Source organism: Oncorhynchus keta, chromosome 13, assembly GCF_023373465.1.
Source record: "Oncorhynchus keta strain PuntledgeMale-10-30-2019 chromosome 13, Oket_V2, whole genome shotgun sequence".
NCBI lineage: Eukaryota > Metazoa > Chordata > Actinopteri > Salmoniformes > Salmonidae > Oncorhynchus > Oncorhynchus keta.
The window spans coordinates 37,942,097-37,956,061 of NC_068433.1; the positions used below are offsets into that span (position 1 = coordinate 37,942,097).

The 13,965-nt window shown below is 44.8% G+C and overlaps 1 protein-coding gene across 2 annotated transcripts; it reads left to right on the forward strand.

Annotated features, from left to right (window-relative positions):
* Window positions 1–4,101: 4,101 nt before the first annotated feature.
* Window positions 4,102–13,850, forward strand: LOC118392279 (mucin-5AC-like). Of its 2 annotated transcripts, none has more exons than XM_035784095.2 (4): window positions 4,102–4,121; window positions 7,420–7,648; window positions 9,443–9,716; window positions 10,019–13,850. In XM_035784095.2, exons 2-4 carry the CDS (start codon window positions 7,556–7,558, stop codon window positions 11,623–11,625), a joined length of 1,974 nt encoding a protein of 657 aa, XP_035639988.1. In that variant the 5' UTR covers window positions 4,102–4,121; window positions 7,420–7,555; the 3' UTR covers window positions 11,626–13,850. The 2 variants fall into 2 exon arrangements, with proteins under 2 accessions (XP_035639988.1, XP_035639986.1); XM_035784093.2 differs by lacking the exon at window positions 4,102–4,121 and adding an exon at window positions 4,708–4,974.
* The last annotated feature ends 115 nt before the right edge of the window (window positions 13,851–13,965 follow it).

Sequence of the window (13,965 nt, forward strand, 5' to 3'; positions counted from 1 at the left end):
CAGGAGCGTATAATCTGGTGCGTATTCGGGAGGAGACGAGTGGAAAACAGCGTTTAGTACCACATCAGGCCACTGAGTACCTCGTCATGCCGTATGGGTTGAAGAATGCTCCAGTCTTCCAATAGATGAGATTCTTAGGGACTGCACGGGCATAGTCTATTTTGATGACATCTTGATTTATTCTGGTGAAGCTGGGGACTGCTGGAGCATGAATGTCAAGAGTGTGTTCTCCAAAAGCTGTCATTTCCAGCTCGGGGATGATGATGGGTGTGACCGCGTTAACGCCGTGCGTAATTGGCCGACTCCGACCACGGTAAAGGAGGTGCAGCGGTTTTTAGGGTTTGCCAATTACTACCGGAGGTTTATCCGGGGTTTTGGTCAATTTAGCGGCGCCCATTACCTCACTGCTGAAGGGGGACCGGTTTGCGGTGGTCAGCAGAGGCTGATGGAGCCTTCAACCAGTTGAAGGTACTGTTACTGCCTGCATTCCAAATGTGGAGGTGGATTCCGAGGCTGGAGTTGGAGCCGTTTTGAGCTCCGTCGCTTTCTTTTCTAAGAAGCTGGGTCCGGCGGAGCGGAACTATGATGTTCGGGAGTTACAAGCTATGGTAAAGGCCCTGAAGGTGTGGAGACACTGGCTTGAGGGGGCTAAACACCCTTTTCTCATCTGGACTGACCACCGTAATCTGGAGTATATTCAGGAAGCGAGGAGACTGAATCCACGTCAGGCTAGGTGGGCCAACACGTTTTAGGAACGATCTCTTACAGACCAGGTTCCCTCAACACTAAGGCCACGCGCTGTCCCGTCTCTATGACTGAACCCCCTCCCATCCTTCCAGCCTCTCAGCTGGTGGCCCCAGTGGTATGGGAGGTGGACGCGGACATCGAGCGGGCGTTGAGGGTTGAACCTGCGCCTATACAGTGTCCAACTTTAGTTATACCGCTTGGTGTCCGTGATAAATTGATTCGGTGGGCTCACACACTACCGTCTGCGGGTCATCCGGGGATTGATAGGACAGTGCGGGGTCTTAGGGGGAAATACTGGTGGCCCACTTTAGCTTTTCTATGTCTCAGGCACCTTCCTAGAGGGAAGTTACAGCCCCTCCCGGTTCCACAACGGCCATGGTCCCATCTCTCGGTAGATTTCCTTACTGATCTTCCCCATCTCAGGGGAACACTACCATTCTGGTCATTGTGGATCGGTTCTCTAAGTCCTGCCGTCTCCTCCCATTGCCTGGTCTTAGACTGCAGAGGCTCTAAGTCTTCTGGCACTATGGGGTTCCAGAGGATATAGTCTCCGATCGGGGTCCCCAGTTTCCCGGGTTTGGAAGAATGGAGCGTCTGGGGACCTCGGTCATGCCTTACCTCTGGTTATCATAATATGGGCAGGTGGAGAGAGTAAACCAGGAAGTGGGTAGGTTTTGAGGTCGTATTGCCAGGACCGGCCAGGAGAATGGGCGAGGTACGTTCCGTGGGCAGAATTGGCCCAGAACTCTCTTCGGCATCACGAATTCGCCATTCGAATGCATACTGGGCTACCAGCCGGTCCTGGCTCCGTGGCATCAGAGTCAGAACGAGGCTCCTGCGGTGGAGGAGTGGGTACAGCGCTCTAGAGAGACCTGGCGGGCAGTCCAGGATTCTCTCAGGCAGGCCAGTGAATTGACCGCCACCGCAGTGAGGCCCTGGTGTTCGCACCAGGGGACAGGGTCTGGCTTCCCGAAACCTGCCCCTCCGCCTGCCCTGCCGGAAGCTGGGGCCGCAGTGTTGGGGCCATTTTCCTGAGGAGGGCGAGGTTTGTTATAGATTGCAACTTCCCTCTTATTATCACATTAAGTTTCATGTGTCTCTCCTCAGGCCGGTGGTATACAAGACAATGAGGTACCGGAGGTCCCTCCACCCCTCTGGACATCGAGGGGTCCCCGGCGTACAGTACCACGCGGTGGTCCTTCTTGAGGGCAAATTTTTGTCATAAAAGTCTGGCATTCTCTGGATTTATGGTGCTTTCAAGACAACTGGGAACTCTGGGGGGTGATCAGTGATCAGTGATCTTCAGGTCAGAGCTCTAGGAAGAGGACCGCGTTCCCGAACTGGAATTCTGAGTTGAATAATTCTGCATTCTGAATTGCTGGTGAAGCTGGTTGAGAGAATGCCAAGAGTGTGCAAAGCTGTCATCAAGGCAAAGGGTGGCTACTTTGAAGAATCTCCAATTTAAAATATATTTAGATTTTTTTACACTTTTTTGTTACTGCCTGATTCCAAATGTGTTATTTCATAGTTTTGATGTCTTCACTATTGTTCTACAATGTAGAAAATAGGAAAAAATTAGGAAATACCCCTGAATAGTAGGTGTGTCAAACTTTTGACTGGTACTGTATATACAGTTGAAGTCGGAAGTTTACATACACCTTTGCCAAATAAATTTAAACTCAGTTTTTCACAATTCCAGACATTTAATCCTAGTAAATATTCCCTGTTTTAGATCAGTTAAGATCACCACTTTATTTTAAGAATGTGAAATGTCAGAATAATAGTAGAGAGAATGATTTTATTTCAGCTTTAATTTCTTTCATCACATTCCCAGTGGGTCAGAAGTTTACATACACTCAATTAGTATTTGGTAGCATTGCCTTTAAATTGTTAACTTGGGTCAAACGTTTCAGGTAGCCTTCCACAAGCTTCCCACAATTATTTTGGGCTATTCCTCCTGACAGAGCTGGTGTATCTGAGTCAGGTTTGTACGCCACCTTGCTCACACACGCTTTTTCAGTTCTGCCCACAAATGTTCTATAGGATTGAGGTCAGGGCTTTGTTATGGCCACTCCAATACCTTGACTTTGTTGTTCTTAAGCCATTTTGCTTCACAGTTGGGACAGTGTTCTTTGGCTTGCAAGTCTCCCCATTTTTCCTCCAAACATAACGATGGTCATTATGGCCAAACAGTTATATTTTTGTTTCATCAGACCAGAGGACATTTCTCCAAAAAGTACCATCTTTGTCCCCATGTGCAGTTGCAAACGGTAGTCTGTTTTTTTTTCTGTCGGTTTTGGAGCAGTGGCTTCTTCCTTGCTGAGCGGCCTTCCAGTTTATGTCGATATAGGACTTGTATTACTGTGGATGTAGATACTTTTGTATCTGTTTTCTCCAGCATATTCACAAAGTCCTTTGCTGTCATTCTGGGATTGATTTGCACTTTTCGCACCAAAGTATGTTCATCTCTAGGAGACAGAATGCATCTCCTTCCTGAGCGGTAGGACGGCTGCGTGGTCCCATGGTGTTTATACTTGCGTACTATTGTTTGTACATATGAACATGGTACCTTCAGGCGTTTGGAAATTGTTCCCAAGGATGAACCAGACTTGTGGAGGTCTATAATTTCTTTTCTGAGGTCTTGGCTGTTTTATTTAGATTTTCCCATGATGTCAAGCAGAGGCACTGAGTTTGAAGGTAGGCCTTGAAATACATCCACAGGTAGACCTCCAATTGACTCAAATCATGTCAATTAGCATATCAGAAGCTTCTAAAGCCATGACATCATTTTCTGGAATTGTCCAAGTGGTTAACAGGCACAGTCAATTTAGTGTATGTAAACTTCTGACCCACTGGAATTGTGATACAGTGAATTATAAGTGAAATAATCTGCCTGTAAACAATTGTTGGAAAAATTATTTGTGTCATGCACAAAGTAGATGTCCTAACCGACTTGCCAAAACTATAGTTTCTTAACAAGAAATGTGTGGAGTTGTTGAAAAACAACCTATGTCAACTTCCGACTTCAAATGTATATATTTTTTTAGCTGAACAGGTGGGGCTCTGCTCCGCCTTCCGTGAATGATGGATCGCCACTGGGTGCTCCAGCACTGCAGGTGGCGTTAATTCACCGATATTAGCTTTACGCTATTTTCAAACACAAAATAAGAATATATGTTACTTTAAAATGGCGATAGCGCTCGACGGTGCTGCTATGCGGTCACGGAAGCCATTATGGCACAGCTACAAAGACGAACCCTCATTCTATTATGGGTGACGAGTAGGGTAACGCCAGCAGCAAAAACTGCGGCCAAAGACTTCTGAGTCATGACTAAAAAGAATACATGTCCACAAATTAAACGCAATTTTGGAAGGTAAACCAAACTACATAACACTCCAATTGTCTTGCATTTTAATGTTGGTGTCGCTATGGTGATAACAGTTATTTTGGAATTTCAATAATTATGTCATTCATTAGGCTGGGGAATGAAATAGATGCTCTATGGTTCATGAAAATGACAGACATGCCTGCCTATGAATGAAATGTTATTAACAAGGCCAGGTTATGTCGTGCACTGGGTGCCAATCTCATTTGTGCCAAAACTGAAACTACCGAAATTCTAGTCTAGAGAGTCTGGTTTGTTAAATGTTGGTCCCAATCAGGGCAGGGCAAAAGCTGCTACACGGAATTTGTAGGCTAAACAGTATTATTAATTACATTTCGTGCATGATATGAACTCATAATTATTAAGGTTATATGGTCTGTAGCAAAAGGTTTGCAGAACATTCCAGATGTGACACGTTAGTGCATGCGTTAGGTTCAAGGTTGCTTAAATGTGTAAGTGAAAAAGCCTATAATCGCCGACATATTTAACTGGGACTCAAAGAAAGGCTGTCTTAATCGTTTATATGAGTCAGTGGGCAGTCTCCAGCACTTGAATGAAAGCTCCAGTTTACTGCTCAGCTGCTGTGTTGGGTGGAGTCCTGTGCGCTTAACGCTCCACGGGAACAGGAGACCTGCCACATTACGCACGGGGAGTTCGCCAAGCACGCCTGTTCCGCGAGGACTGGAGGGAAGAGAACTTACAGAACAAAGCTAACGATTTCATGTTTTTGTTTACGAAAATGAAGAGTTTGTTACTCCATCCCTGTATACAGAGTGGAGTTTTAGGACATTTTTGATATTTGTCTCTGTAGCCTATGGTCATTTTAAGATTATTTTAAAAGGTAAGTGCATCTCTCAATTTTTAAGAAAGTTAAGTAAAGTACATTCAATGTAAATGTGTCTATCATACCCTGTGTCTATGGAAACCTATTTTGGACTCACTGGGTAGAATATTTGCGTAGAAAATACTGGGACTGGGAATAGGAAGTCCCAGTGTCCCACTGCAAAATATCTTGATTTTAGGTTTTATTTGATCATGACCTAAACTCATAAGGCTACATCGAAACCAGTGGCGAGAATGGAATGTGTCAAAGCAGTCACCTTGACAAATCACTCAACAGCTTTGAGCGTCCAATGTAGGTGTATTTGAAGGTCCTAAACAAGGAGGGCTTGTCTGGTGGAGCCTGTTTGCTCGTCGCTAACATACCTGTCTATCAGTTCAGCTCTGTACCAGTGAATAACCCTGACTGGTGGTCTGACTCATGTAATAGGTATATTGTAATAATTCATGTAATAGGTATATTGTAATAACTGCATGTAATAGGTATATTTTAATAACCAGTATATTGATTACATGTAATAGGTATATTGCCTATAGAGAGTGTAATAACTATCACAAATGGAGTGACTGAACTGGTGGTAGGGATGGCTCCCCCAGCTGAGGAGGGGGCGTGACTACATGTAACGACCTGAATACGTGTTTGGGGAGGGGGAAGGAAGGAAGGAGGGAGACATTTTCCCAAGGAGAGCTGTGGGGGAGTGTTCTGTTCTCACCAGCTGTTACCCCCGAGAGTATTTAGACAGTCAACAACATCATATTGATGTTATAGTAAACCAAAACACCACTGTATAATTACATTCATTCTATTACGGTACAGTCTTAGTCCAGGCTATCAGTCTACAGTCTTATACTGTACAACTACTACTGTTTTATTACATTAATTCTATTAAGGTACAGTCTTAGTCCAGGCTATCAGTCTACAGTCTTATACTGTACAACTACTACTGTTTTATTACATTCATTCTATTACGGTACAGTCTTAGTCCAGGCTATCAGTCTACAGTCTTATACTGTACAACTACTACTGTGTTATTACATTCATTCTATTACGGTACAGTCTTAGTCCAGGCTATCAGTCTACAGTCTTATACTGTACAACTACTACTGTTTTATTACATTCATTCTATTACGGTACAGTCTTAGTCCAGGCTATCAGTCTACAGTCTTATACTGTACAACTACTACTGTTTTATTACATTCATTCTATTACGGTACAGTCTTAGTCCAGGCTATCAGTCTACAGTCTTATACTGTACAACTACTACTGTTTTATTACATTAATTCTATTACGGTACAGTCTTAGTCCAGGCTATCAGTCTACAGTCTTATACTGTACAACTACTACTGTTTTATTACATTCATTCTATTAAGGTACAGTCTTAGTCCAGGCTATCAGTCTACAGTCTTATACTGTACAACTACTACTGTTTTATTACATTCATTCTATTACGGTACAGTCTTATTCCAGGCTATCAGTCTACAGTCTTATACTGTACAACTACTACTGTTTTATTACATTCATTCTATTAAGGTACAGTCTTAGTCCAGGCTATCAGTCTACAGTCTTATACTGTACAACTACTACTGTTTTATTACATTCATTCTATTACGGTACAGTCTTAGTCCAGGCTATCAGTCTACAGTCTTATACTGTACAACTACTACTGTTTTATTACATTCATTCTATTAGGTGCAGTCTTAGTCCAGGCTATCAGTCTACAGTCTTATACTGTACAACTACTACTGTTTTATTACATTCATTCTATTACGGTACAGTCTTAGTCCAGGCTATCAGTCTACAGTCTTATACTGTACAACTACTACTGTTTTATTACATTCATTCTATTAGGTACAGTCTTAGTCCAGGCTATCAGTCTACAGTCTTATACTCTACAACTACTACTGTTTTATTACATTCATTCTATTACGGTACAGTCTTAGTCCAGGCTATCAGTCTACAGTCTTATACTGTACAACTACTACTGTGTTATTACATTCATTCTATTACGGTACAGTCTTAGTCCAGGCTATCAGTCTACAGTCTTATACTGTACAACTACTACTGTTTTATTACATTAATTCTATTACGGTACAGTCTTAGTCCAGGCTATCAGTCTACAGTCTTATACTGTACAACTACTACTGTTTTATTACATTCATTCTATTACGGTACAGTCTTAGTCCAGGCTATCAGTCTACAGTCTTATACTGTACAACTACTACTGTTTTATTACATTCATTCTATTACGGTACAGTCTTAGTCCAGGCTATCAGTCTACAGTCTTATACTGTACAACTACTACTGTTTTATTACATTCATTCTATTACGGTACAGTCTTAGTCCAGGCTATCAGTCTACAGTCTTATACTGTACAACTACTACTGTGTTATTGTTTGAGCTGGCCTCCTTTCCTTTATGCCGTTCCTCCTCTCTATTTGTTTCTAGACTGTGTTTGAGGAGATTAAAAGATTATTCAGAGTGAGAGCAGACGCGTTCCCGGACTTTATCTCCGAGGACTGCTCGGAGACCACTGACCCCTCATGAGATACCCACAAGTCACCTGGCATTTGACCCGATAACCATGGACGTCCGAGTGCAGGCCAATCCTAACCTCCATTTCGGGGTCAACGGGGGTCATGATGGCGCTAATAGAAACTCCTGCAGTAGACCATTTGTGAGTATAACTTGAATGAAAACATTTCAGTTAATGTTTTTTTTTCTCTTAGTATCTCAAATATAAAATTCGAAATATTTCTCCATTTGTTCACAATTTATGCACCCATGTTAGGGGGGTGTGGCATTGAAGAATTCACCTGTTCCTGGTTGAGAGCAGGTGCTTTTCATTGTGTGACTTGCTGTGCTTTTCAAACCTGACTGTGCTGTTTATACAGCGAAGTCTGTCTCCATGCCCCCCTATGTCATACTTTCACTGAGAAATTACACAGGATTAACCACTACATCCTGTTGCATGCCTCAGGGATGACACACACACACACACATATATACACACACACATACACACACACCACGGAGACTAAGGGAAACCGGTTAAGGTGCAGTTTTGTAGGTCCTGCATCACACAACAAAAGTCAGTGGTGTTTGGTTTCAACTGAGTTTGTCTGCAGGTGTGTGTTGGTGCGTGCGTGTGCGTGTGTGTGTGTGAGTGTGCACATGGGTGCGTGCGTACATGTGTGTGTATGGTTGGTGTGTGTATGTGTGGCTAAATAGAACAGGTCTGTGTTGTGGTAAATATTTACCTCTGGTAAAGGTTGATCTCTATCCCTACAGTGATGCCTAGCAACGAGATGGCATTCTGCTGCAGTGGCAACCTGTTACCCTAGTAATCACAGGCACAGGGTCGTAACCTGAAACGGCAAACAAAAAGAGTTTGTTTGTGACTGATTGACAGTGGTGGTAATTGTCAATGAAAGGTGTATGGGTGCATCTGTTTTTTACTTTCTTGTTGCAATAAAAAAAATGGGCCATGGTCAGCCAGGTATTTGTGTCTGTGTGTGCTTTCCTGGGTTTGTGTGTCTACTCCCTACATGTGTGTATTTAGATGGCACATTGTGTTATGGGGGATCTACAGTATATATAGCTAGTCTCTAGCTGGATTGTGCATTCTGTTGACCTAATGCCTTTTTCCTAAACCCATTAAGGTTCATTTTAAACAATCTAACCAGGTTGCCCTTTGATTCAGCACATTATCTTGAGTGAAATAGAACCCAGAGAGCAGTGGAACAGCTATAGTCAGTGTCATCCAGCAGCTGTCAAAGCAGCCCTATCATTGGATACCCTTTGCCTGTTGTTCTGTGGCTGCATGTGCTCTGTACAGAGGGACAGGTAGTGATGTAACATGTAGGCAGTGAGGTCTCCCTGTAGGAGGGGCTAGAGGATGTAGGCTCCTCCCTCCAGGGCTCTGAGCTGGGTTGGGGGGATTTAGAAGGTTGGGAGGTGGGAGAGCACGAACAAGCAGCCCTGTGTTCTCACCGTCGCTCATACACATACATAAACATACGAGAGATGGCAGGCAGATTGGGACACAGGGTCTCTCAGTTAAGAATTGTGCAAAAATGTTGGCAGTCAGCTGTCCACCAGCGGGTGGTCTCTAATACATGGCGCACCGAACGAACGCCAGACGAACGTCAGATCAACATTTGGTGTGGTCCTTTCAAGTAGGAGGAGAAAGGCTAAACCAACAGGATCTATGTTTGTTTACATCCTTTACATAACTCTTTTGGGCAACATGAAGTATATTCCATACACTAGACCTGGGATGTTATAGGAGATACATTACTGTGACATACATTATTGTATAACAGTAACTCATGTATGACCAATTACCCCTTAACCAAAGAGCACCTTTAACCTACGTTTTTGATGATCTACTAGTGTGTCCCTGTAGCCGGTTCCATCCAAGTGACTCGTGTGTGTTGTGTTGCCCTGTGCTCTGTGTCACCCCCTACAGGAGGATAACGCGCTTCAGTTCTTAAGCCAGGAGGAGCAGGATTGTATCCTGTTCTTTGAGGAGACCATTGACTCCCTTCTGACTGCCCCAGTAGTAGATGAGCTTGATGGACCAGGACCCCCCATCCTGGCATCTGCCCCCAGCACCGTACCACCCTGCTCAGCCTTGGACAGACCCACCAGCACCAAGGACCAGGACATCATAGACCTGGTTCGCCCAGCACAGCCTGGTCTAGTCCACCCCATACAGGCACTGTTCAAGTCCTCCATGCCAGGTACAGCACAGTCCACTACTTGCTCCACCCTGAACAGTACTGTTTACATTATGATTACCAGTCCCTTTTGATCATTAGAATTACTACAGTCAAATGAGATCAGACTTTATCACTGTCATCAGAATGACGGATTACTCCGCATTGACATTTGCAGTGTGTGTACAAGAACAAGAACAATGATTCAGACTTGCCATTGACCCAATGGTTTTTTGAAGATATAGACTTGACATTGACCTTGTCTTTTGAAGATTCAGAACGTGTCGAGAACTGATGAGTTTACTTCTCAAACGTTCTTTTTGCAGATTTCACCCAGAATATGGTGATGAACAACCCTGAGAGGCATTTTGATAACAAACCGAGGCGCGAGGTGATGGAAAACTTCCCTACAGAGTGCAACCTGTCCCTTCCTGGAAAAGACAATGCCCCCTATGGCCACGCCCTGTACCAGCCTGTAGGCTCCGTCCCCACCCCCGTCGTCATCGCCCAGAAGATCGCCGAGAACCAGGGGAGCGGGGGGAACACCAACATCCTCTCCTCCTCCCTCCTGTCCAACCACCGTAGGAACCTTGATTTGGAGAACATAGAGAGACCACCCACCTCCCCAGATTATCCAATCAAACAGGGTCCGAACACCTCAGCCAAGCCCAACCATTACCCCGTCAACATCAACATGATAATGGGCAGCAACCAGCACCACAGCGATTCGCTGGCCAGTGTGAACCTCCAGGACAAGAAGTCTCAGATGCTGGCTAACCTATCAGGGACGTCCCACCCTTTGGAGGCAGAGAAACTCCATGGGCTGCAGAATGTCCAGGTAAAACTTCCCACCCGCAGTGTGTCTTTCAGGGATCCCACTCCAAATAAGTCCCGGATGGAGGCACTGTCCAAACTGGGCTTGAGCCGAAACCGCTCCCCGTCAGGGGATTTCTCTCTTATAATCACCCCCAAGAGCAGCACAAACGCCAAACCCGCTGCTGCCCCGATTCCGGTTGCCACTCATACACCCGTTCCTACACCAACACTAACACCCATGAGTAAACCAGGCGTGGCCAGACAGGCAAGCCCCTTGCCACCAGTAACAGTCAACACCAACAGCTCTCACGCCAGTATCCATGACAACATGCCTGCTTCTCCCCCGCCCGAAGTCTCGTCCAAGGACTTTAACAGCTACGGCGGGAAGACCATCGTGGTGAACCCCTCTAAGGCTGCTGCTGCTGCTCCCTCCACCAGCAGCCATGGCAGTAAGGCCCACCCAGTGACCTCTCACAGTGACTTCAACCCTTACGGGGGTAAGACTAAGGTAATGAAACCTGCTCCTGTTACCACAACCAGGCCTGATCCACCACAACCAGACATCCAGAGCAGGGCCATACCTCCCCCAGCATCCACCTCCACCAGAGTGATACCTACCCCAGCCTCCAACTTCACCCCAGCCAGAGTGATGCCTCCCCCTGTCTCCACCCCCACCCCAGCCAGAGTGATGCCTCACCCAGCTTTCAACTCCACCCCAGCCAAAAGGATGCCTCCACCAACCTCCATCCCAACCAAAGTAGAAACCATTCCCTACGAGGTCAACAGCTACGGGGGGAAGACCAGAATGGTCACCCCATCCCACACCACCCCCTCCCCCATTACCACCCCTGACATCCTCGCACACACTCTAGTGAGGTCCCCCAGCAAAGCTTCATCCCCAGTGCCTTCTCAAGCCCACAGACCTTTCTGCTACAGCACTCCCCCTAGCTCCAACAGGGTGGTGGCGTCTCCCCCGGAGCCCCGGCCGAAGTCCGCCATCTCCAAGCCGTCCTTCCGCTCCCAAGGGATCACTGTGCAGTTCTCCGGACGGGGAGTGTCGGATGAGTCGCGCAGGGATGCGCTGCGGAAACTGGGACTGCTGAAAGACACTTTCTAACTCTGGGATCGCCACCTCTGTCTTCATTCTTTCATTGTCTCCTCTGCATAACCTCCACTCAGATTCCAGGTGGACAGGCGCAACTAATGTCTGAGATGTTTTTTTTCTGAAAGGATGTGAGGTGTGGCAGGAGAGGATACCTACATTACTGTGGAATGAAACAGGTTCCTGGTTGAAACCCGGCACACCAGGTTCTGAGCCAATGAATGCTGACAAACGAGTCCGACGCGTCACATGGCCTAGTTGACAAATGACAAAAAACGCGTACGTTTTTCTTTTCTTCAAATACACACACGCGCATGTCAAACACATACGTGCACATGCACTCATACCCACAAATACATTCACCCAACAACTCCCACACTCCCACGGAGCTGTTGTATGCATCAAAGCTCCGTCTCTTTATTGTGCTCTATTTAACTGTAATCCTACTCAGTGTTTTACATTGCCTCTGAACCAAGACATGGTTTTTCCGCTACATCACAGTCGACATGTACCTCCTATTTTTTTCTCTGGGCCAAAACAGACAAAAAACAGACCTGTGCAAAAGGGGAACGCAGACAGCTGAATGTCTTTGGCATTGGCACATTTGGCAGAGACAGACGTTGTACTCCCTTCACCTCCCTCTGATGTCACATACTCAGCTACCAGTGAGAATCCTTTCATACTCTCACTCTCCAAAGATGGATTTATATACCCCCCCAAAAAAAAAAAAAATCTACATTTACTTTGTATGACACTATATTGATTACTGATCGGTTTGAGGCTGGTACTGCTGGTACTGATAAAGTGAACTTGAATCATTATGAACTGACATTGAAGTCACCTGAGAACTGAAGAGCCTCACAGCATGTTATTTTGTTAACCGATATGAGCATTGTTGTTGTGATGTATCTCACCATACACTTCTTATGAGCATGAACAAGGACATGGCTTATTTCCTGGTAGAATGAGGTTGAATTAGAATGTACCTATATTCCCTGTGAGGACGGTAACCATCCTACTCATGCATATTGATTATTATTGATTATATAGGTATTTATGCACCCATTGATTCCCACTGCTGCCTTATGGTATGTTGAAGACAGGTCACTCGGAAGGGGCTACATTCCTTCAGGTAAGAGCAAAGCTTATAAACGTAACGATTGATTGACATAGCAAGCAAACTAAGCAGCAATTAAAATAGTTTACATTCATTTACCTCATATGCTCAGCTCTAAGGATATAACATTATTGGAAGTTCTGAAGTGACCCAGAAGTCACAGAAAATAACCCAGGCTTGAGTTTTTAGGAAAGGAGTGATATGTCACTACACCGCTGGCTAAAGGGTATTTTTTTACTCCATGGACGTGCCTCCCACACAAAACCACTGAATGTGGTTTGAAAAGTAGACTTTTACTACTTTGAGGGTGGAGAAATGTACTTAGTGAGGACTGGCAAGGGCTTGTAATGCCCAAAACACAAACACCGAAGCCACAGAATCCAGAAATACTCACAAGGACCATTTTCTTTTGTTCATGTATGCTGCACTTGCATTTGCAATATGTAATTGAACTGTCATCATAACTGATGCCTCTTGTTTCTCTCTGGACTGCAGCTATATTGGTACATAACCCTGTGTGTGTGCGTGTGTGTGCGTGTGTGTGCGTGCGTGCGTGCGTGCGTGCGTGCGTGCGTGCGTGTGTGTGTGTGTGTGTGTGTGTGTGTGTGTGTGTGTGTGTGTGTGTGTGTGTGTGTGCGAGTGTGTGTATGTGTGCTAGTGTGTGTATGTGTGCTCGGGTGTGTCTGTGTGAAACATGTTTGTCCATTTTAAAGTTTTATTTGATGAAAAAAGTCAGACTCCGGTTTTGTAGTTCATCTACAGTAACTCATGAAGGATCCTGTGTTACACCATGCACACATTATTGTGGTTGTGTGAGTGAAACATATTTAACTATTAATATCTTGACTCCGGTTTTGTAGTATATCTACAGTAACTCTTGAAGTATCTAATACACACAAACACACACTGGGGGAAATATACCTGTAGTTTGCAGACCCAGAGCGAGAAACAAAAAAGCCTCACGGACAACAACTTTATTTGACATTCAATTAACATTTACAATTTGTCAACTTAAGTTGCTGGTATGGTACAACAGCGCCTTCATATTTTTTGCTCATTGTCATATTGTACACAACGTTTAATGTACATCTGTGTCACTTAATAAAGAGAGTAATATACATGACCTTTCCTATCCAGAGTTTGTTATTCTTCGCGGGACATTTACTATGGAATGTTATGGATGAGTAGAATCTCAGTATTTGGTTTATAATGATTGACCTTCCCTAGGAAATAATTCA